At 49.4% G+C, this 7968-nt stretch overlaps 1 protein-coding gene across 1 annotated transcript; it reads left to right on the forward strand.

Annotated features, from left to right (window-relative positions):
• Positions 1-6379: 6379 nt before the first annotated feature.
• On the forward strand, positions 6380-7443 carry LOC120409242 (the record flags this gene model as incomplete). Its single annotated transcript, XM_039546969.1, has 1 exon — positions 6380-7443. A coding segment is annotated over exon 1 (909 nt), but the record flags the coding sequence as incomplete, so codon positions are not given.
• Between the last annotated feature and the right edge of the window lie 525 nt (positions 7444-7968).

A 7968-nucleotide genomic window follows, 5' to 3' on the forward strand; every position in this document is an offset into this window, starting at 1 on the left:
CTGTTGATCTATCAGCTCCCTTCAATACTGAGGGAGGTGGGGTTGACTGGTAATTGGCAGGAGCAGACTGGTCTGCCTTTAGGTGGCTTAGTCTCTCTTGGAGAGACCCCAGAGAGCTATTGTTGTGTAAATCCTCCTCTCCAATAGAGCTACCACAGGGTTCTAGGTTGCCATCTCTCTTATTGAATGCATGTGTGTCAGGTTGGTCAGTGGGGAGGCACAGGTTGAAGACTTTTCAGGAACTTGATGATATGCAGCTTTATACTACCCTCTTGTCCAGAATGGGCAGTGTGCAGGGCCTTCCTTAGATTTATGGGGCCCTATGCTGTATTATTAAACTGGTGCCCCTATGCCCATGTATTTTATATAAGAGTGGCCTTTTGGAGGATTTATTTAAAAAACTGTATCTCTGAAGATCCAAGCATTTAAGGCTAAAGATGAATACTCAGATTGTGCATCTAAAAATCTATGCAAGGATTTTTTAGAGATGTAATTTTATAATCTTCAGCAACACACTATTGAAATATTTTTAAAGCAAATTTTAAACTAAGGTCTTATAGACTAACATGTTCTGAGTAAATATTATAGTAATGCACAACTGTTTTTGTCAGTAAATTCAGAAACAGAGGCCTTGGCTACACTGGCGCTTTACTGTGCTGCAACTTTCTAGCTCAGCAAGTTACAGCGCTGTAAAGCACCAGTGTAAACAGTGCCCCAGAGCTGTAAGCTAATCCCCTCAGGGAGGTGGAGTACCTGCAGCACTGGGAGAGCTCTCTCCCAGCGCTGGTGCCGCAACCACACTCGCACTTCAAAGCGCTGCTGCGGGAGCACTCCCGCAGCAGCGCTTTGGAGCTTCGAGTGTAGCCAAGCCCTGACAGTATATACCTGGGGATTGGCAAATGCCTGTTAAATGGCTTCATTACCACTTGAATGGCTCTTTAACAGTTTTAATGTTGTGCTAATAGGTCTGGCAGGCTGGAAGGCTTTTTCACTTTTAAGTACTAGATTCCCTCAGAAGGAAGTCCCAATAGGCTGCAGCAGCCGGCTGTGGTGGGAGCCTGCAGGAAGGGTCCGAACTAGGTTAGGAAGAGGCGGGAGGATAGCCACTAAAACCCAGGGGTGCCCCAAATTTTCAGGTGCCCAATGCAACCGCATATGCTGTGTATGCCTAAGGACGGCCCTGGCAGTGTGTTTGAGCATCTTTCCCAGCACTGGAATGACACTGGAATTTGGATGAGAACAAGCAGCAGACTCCATCTGCATAAGACTTAAGTGACTATTGTGGGCTAGGGGAAACAAGCAGAAGAGACAATGGAGATTATATTAGCCCCCATGACTGAGGGTATTTTTCCACCTTTTGTCACCAAAGTCTTCAATTTAGGGGCCTAGTTCGTATTTGTCTGCACAGTGCTGCAGCTGCCCTATGGGGTGTGAACTGTAGAGAACTTTGACGTATGGTGCTCTAATTGCCTCATGTAGATTCTGCTGGCATGAACTAAAGGACATCTAAAGCACATTAACACAGTCGTATTTCCATTATTATTAGAAATAATGTCTATGAATAAAATAAATACAGTCTCCAAATGCAGTCTCTTCCCCAGAAGAGCTATGAGGGGCTCACATTGCAGCCCCTCTCTGCTTTACTTCCTTCAAAAGATAATATATTCTAAGGCCAGAATGGACCATTATGATCATCTAGTCTGACCTTCTGAATAAGGCAGGCCAGAGACCCTCACCCAGTAACTTCTGCATCAAGTCCATGACACCTGTTTGAGCTAGAGTGTATCTTTTAAAAAGAAATCCCGTCCGATTTATAAAACAACAAGTGAGGGAAAACCCAACTCATCCACAGGTAAGCTGTTCAAATGTTTAATTACCACTCACTGTTGAAAATTTGTGCTTTTTTTCTAGTCTGAATTTGTCTAGTTTCAGTGTCCAACCATTGGCTCCCATTATGCATTTTTCTGCCAGAGTAAACACCTTTCTGTTATCAAAAATCTCATCCCCCTGTAGGTACTGTGACAAAGTTCCTCCTCTATCTTGGTGGGTCCTGTGCTTATTGGCGGATTTGCTCGCCTCAGAGATCTTCCTCTCTGGTGGAACTCACAGTCTGGGTCAACTCCTCCTGTGTCTTATCAGGAGTTGGGAGGTTTGGGGGGAACCCGGGCTCGTCCTCTACTCTGGGTTCCAGCCCAGGGCCCCATGGATTGCAGCTGTCTATAGTGCCTCCTGTAACAGCTGCATGACAGCTACTTCCCCATGGCCTCCTCCAAACACCTTCTTTATCCTCACCACAGGACCTTCCTCCTGATGTCTGATAACGCTTGTACTTCTCAGTCCTCCAGCAGCACCCCCCCCCCTCACTCTCAGCTCCTTGCCCTTTTGCTCCCAGCTCCTCACATGCACACCACAAACTGAAGTGAGCTCCTTTTTAAACCCAGGTGCCCTGATTAGCCTGCCTTAATTGATTCTAGCAGCTTCTTGATTGGCTGCAGGTGTTCTAATCAGCCTGTCTGCCTTAATTGTTTCCAGAAAGCTCCTGATTGTTCTGGAACCTTCCCTGTTATCTTACCCAGGGAAAGGGGACCTGTTGGTGGCACCAGGCATGGCCCAGTGTTAACAGAAGGGTGGAAAATGACAGTGCCAGTGAAGGCTCCCTGTATTAGGCCTCTGCTTGTCCGAACCGCGTCCATGTTTAGACTTTAATTAACCCCACAGGCTAGATGGAAAGAATGGAATGTGTGGCAACTAGTTATCAGTACCAGGAGGCAATTATACAGCCTGCTTGCACCTGGCTAAAGGGAGTGAAACAGAATGACCGGTCAAGAAAAGTTACTAACGAGATAATATGTTTTTTGCCAAGTATGATCTAACCTGTTTAGAGTAATTGCTGCTTCATAATGTATTTGCTGTATGGGAACTGAAAAGGAGGGAGAAGAGGGGGGGGAGGGGGGAGCTGGGCATTGGGGGTAATAGACATGCTTAGCTAAGATCATGTATAAAGACAGAGAGCTGCTTGTCTGGGGTGTGCTTGATCTGAGGTGTGTACCTCCAAGCATCCTGCGCTTTGAGATCTCAAATAAACCTTTTTTTTGCTTCTCCACCCTGGTGTGTCTAATTGGAGCAAGGCACTCCGGGCAACGAATCACTGTTGCTGTAGCCTCAGGCCTTTTTGTGCCGGCAACAGTTTTGGCGTCCCTGGGTGGGCTTGAGGCTAAATTTAGCCTTGCCCGGACCCCTCCTGGAGGTCGACGGATTGCGGCGACGACCGATGCCTAGCGCGCACCGGTGACTTCATCGGGGGCCTCGGCGGAGACGCGGTATGGTCGACCCCGGAGGGCACTATGGTGCAACGCGCTCAGATAGTGGAGAAGCAGCTGCGGGCGACGGTGGGGAACCGGTCTCGTGAATAAGGTAGGAACAGTCCAGTGCTCTTAACCTTTTGTTTGCCTGTTAAGACCTGGGGACGCCCAGTGTCTTCCCATAGGTATGGGGCAGGGACAGAGTACAGGCAGGGTACGGTGTACACCCTTAGAATGCATTCTGATGAATTGGAAAGTGTTTGAAAAAGATCCATTGACTAAAAGTAAACTGAAAAGATTCTGTACAGTAAACTGGCCTCAGTATCAGCTAGAGGGCCAGGAAAGGTGGCCACCGGAGGGATCACTTAATTACAACACGATCCTTCAATTAGCTTTGTTTTGTCAGCGAATGAATAAGTGGAATGAATTTATGTATGCACAGTTGTTTATGTTGTTGAGAGATAGGTCAGATCTGTTGCAAGAGTGTAATCTGACTCCGACAGGCTCGGCAGTCACTGTTGTTAGTTCCCCGAACTCCTCCCCGGTTGTAATGGCAGAGTCGGTGTCCCCTTCGGCTCCTACACTCCCACCGTATAAAGACCAGATGCCTCAGGTTTCAGAGATTGCTCCTTCAGTGGGATTTTATCCGTTGATTACTGAGACTGTGGTGGCTCGCCCGGGAGCAGAGGGGCGCCGGGCCACTACTATGCTAGTTTACTCACATGTGCCTTTTAACCCAGTGGACTTAGCAGCCTTTAAGGCACAGGCAGGGGAATTCTCCACGAATCCCAGCAAGTTTATTTCGGTTTTTGAGGGATGTTTTGCCAGTCACAAGCCTGACTGGGATGACTGTAATATCCTTATGAGGACCCTGTTGTCTGAAGTGGAGAGGAATCAGGTTATAGCTAAGGCAAGAGAAGAAGCACAACTAAGGCATGATCGGGATCCAGCTAATGTTGCCACTCCTGCCAATATGGTCCCCCTAGCAGATCCTAGGTGGAATCCTAATGAGCCTAATGGTCAGACCCGCCTCACTGTGTACAAGGAGCTGCTCTTGCTAGGACTCCGACGCTCAGCTGTTCGCCATAACAATTGGGCCAAATCTTATGAGCTCATACAGGAGCTTAAGGAAAGTCCGGTCGCTTTTCTGCAGCGCATCCGGGATACCATTCGGCAAAACACTAACGCAGACCCTGATAATGCAGCAACTGAGGCAATTATAAAAGGTATCTTTACCAGCCGTGCTGCCCCTGACATTAAAAGGAAATTGCAGAAAAAGGAGGATTTGATGGGCATGTCTGTGGCACAGATTTTGGAAACTGCAAACAAGGTTTACAGCCTTAGAGAGGGAGAGAAGGAAAAAAGGCAAGTGAAGATGATGGTTGCAGCAGTACAGGCCAGTGACAAGAGGAAGTTTCAGGAAGGTGGTGGAAGGGGCCGGGGAATGAGAGGTCGTGGACATGGGCGCCCTGGCTCACAGGAAAGGCGTTTGGGTCGCAATCAGTGTGCCATATGCCGGAAGGAGGGACACTGGAAAAATGAGTGCCCCGAGAGGGAAGATACCCCTATGATGGCAGCAGAGAATCAAGACTAGGGGTGTCAGGGGAGACGGACTATCCTGCCCTCGGAACCCCGAGTAAAAATGCGGGTGGGAAATTCTGAAATAGACTTTTTAGTAGACTCTGGAGCAGCTCGAACCGCTGTAAATCAACCCCTCCAGCTGCCTGTGGCAGATTCCCTCACTGTGGTCGGCGCTACAGGAAAAGGAATCAAATGTCCAGTGTATGCCCCAGCAGAATGTGCTTTGGGAGACAGAACTCTCTCCCACAAGCTGGTTTACCTCCCTGACTGCCCAACGCCTCTACTGGGACGGGATCTGCTTTGTCGCTTAGGTGCCACCCTGCACTTCACCCAAGATGAAATCACCCTCACCTTGCCCCCAGAGAATGCCTGGATAATGACTCTTGCAGTTGAGCCCTCAGCCATGCAAGCCCCAGAGTGGAGCCAGTGGGAGGACCAGGTTTTTCCTCTAGTATGGGCATCGGGGGTCCCAGGAAAGGCAGTACATCACACCCCCATTAAAGTTCAGCTCCTGCCAGGAAAAGGTCCGGTGTGGATCAAGCAGTATCCGATCAAGAGGGAGGCCAGAGAAGGGCTGCAGGAAACTATAAATCAGTTTCTGAAGTACGGGGTACTGCGAGAATGTCAGTCAGCCTGGAACACCCCCATCCTGCCTGTTCGAAAGCCCAATGGCACCTATCGGCTGGTCCAGGACCTGAGGGCAGTTAATGAAAGGGTTAAGACTCTGCACCCCCTTGTTCCAAACCCATATACACTGTTGGCATCTATAGGAGGGCAGTACACCCACTTTTCAGTCCTAGACCTGAAAGATGCTTTCTTCACAATTCCTATTGACACACAATCTCAGGAGATTTTCTCCTTCGAGTGGGAAGACGGCCGAAGGGTTAAAAGGCAGCTTTGCTGGACTGTGTTAGCCCAGGGATTTAAGAACTCCCCCACGCTGTTCGGCCAGGCTCTGGCCAAAGACCTGGAGGAGTGGAATACTCCGGACGGGATTCTCCTCCTGCAGTATGTTGACGACCTGTTAATAGGGGCGGTGGGATTAACCCCTTGCCTCCACACCACTGTGAGCCTCCTGAACTTTGTTGCGGGTAGCTCAGAGCAAGGCTCAAATTGCCCTCTCAGAAGTACAGTACTTAGGATTTCACATAAGACAGGGTGAGAGACAGCTTTCAAATGAAAGGAAGGAAGCAATCTGTCAAATTCCTGTCCCAAGCAATCGTAAACAGCTCAGGGCTTTTCTGGGCATGGCAGGCTTTTGCAGAATATGGATCCCAGAGTTTGGACTGTGGGCTAAGCCCTTGTATGAATGTGTTAAGGGAATGGATCACGATCCCTTTCACTGGTCCTCAGAAGCTGACAAGGCATTTAAAGTATTAAAGAGAAAGCTAATGGAAGCTCCAGCACTCGGTCTGCCAGACATTTTTAAGCCGTTTCAACTGTATGTGCATGAAAGGAAGGGAGTGGCTCTAGGGGTGCTTACTCAATTATTAGGCACTTGGAAACGTCCTGTGGCATATTTCTCTAAACAACTGGATCAAGTTGCCAAGGGGTGGCCAGCTTGCTTGCGAGCTGTCGCGGCAACTGCCCTAGTGCTTGGTGAAGCAGAGAAACTGACTTGGGGGGGACTGTGCAGGTGTATACCCCTCATATGGTTCAAGCCCTGCTGGACACTAAGGGAGGTCTCTGGCTCACGCAGGCTCGGGTAGCTCGGTACCAGGCTAAACTCCTAGAAAATCCTGAAGTTACCCTGCAGACCTGCCCCTCCCTCAACCCAGCCACTATGTTACCAGAAACAGAGGAGCAGGAACATGACTGTTTAGAAATCATAGATGCCCAGTACTCCAGCCGTCCAGATTTAAAAGATCAACCCCTCTCAAATGCAGACTGTGAGTGGTATACTGATGGGAGCAGTGCTGTCATAGATGGGCAAAGGAGGGCGGGCTATGCTGTTGTGACCCTCTATGATACAGTGGAAGCAGAGAGTTTACCTGCTGGATCATCTGCCCAACTTGCTGAACTTGTAGCATTAACCCGTGCACTTGAACTGGCAAAAGACAAACGGGTTAATATTTTTACTGACTCAAAATATGCTTTTGGGGTATTGCATGCTCACGCTGGTCTGTGGAAACAAAGGGGAATGCTTACAGCTCAGGGGTCCCCAGTCAAGCATGGGACACAGATTCTCCGGCTTCTGGAAGCGGTGCAGCTCCCCTCAGAGGTAGCAGTGGTGCACTGCAAAGCTCATCAACGAGAAGACCAGGACGTAGCCAAGGGCAATGCCAGGGCCGACAGGGAAGCCAAGCGGGCTGCCACCCTGGAACCATTGGAAGCTGAGGAGGCCCATGTGCATGCCCTCATCCCATCAGTGGGTGAGCTCCCAGCCCCTCAGTACTCTCGTGAAGAAAAGAATCTGGCCGACTCCCTTGGGCTCCAGAAAAAGGAGGGATGGCTCCACTCCACAGAAGGAAAAATCCTCCTACCTAAAAGCCTAATACGGCCAGTACTACAGAAACTATATCAGACCACTCACGCTGGAAGGGAGGCTCTCACCCAGCTTATGAATAAGTATTTTCTAACCTCTGGATTAAGATCCCTGGCTTCCCAGGTACAGGCTGAGTGTTTAGTCTGTCAAAAGAACAACCCTCGACCAGGAGTGTCAGTGCCACCAGCCACTCTGGAACCTACCCCAGGGCCAGGATTGGTGTGGCAAGTAGACTTCACTGAGTTCCCCCGGACCCAAGGGTTCAGGTACCTCCTTGTCATGGTGGATCGATTCAGCAGATGGCCTGAAGCCTTCCCATGCCGAAACAACACTGCCAGAACAGTGGCTCTCAAGTTTGTCAAGGAGATCATTCCTCGCTTTGGACTCCCCCAGTGGATGGAATCTGACAATGGAACACACTTCACATCGCAAGTCATTCAGGGGATTTCGGATGTTCTACAAATCACCTGGAAGCTCCACACTCCATGGCGACCACAGGCCAGTGGAGTAGTGGAACGTACTAATCAGACACTCAAGTGGCATCTCTCAAAGGTCTGCCAAGAGGCTTCTCTTCGGTGGCCTGATGCCTTACCCCTTGTT

Source organism: Mauremys reevesii, linkage group 7, assembly GCF_016161935.1.
Source record: "Mauremys reevesii isolate NIE-2019 linkage group 7, ASM1616193v1, whole genome shotgun sequence".
Lineage (NCBI taxonomy): Eukaryota > Metazoa > Chordata > Testudines > Geoemydidae > Mauremys > Mauremys reevesii.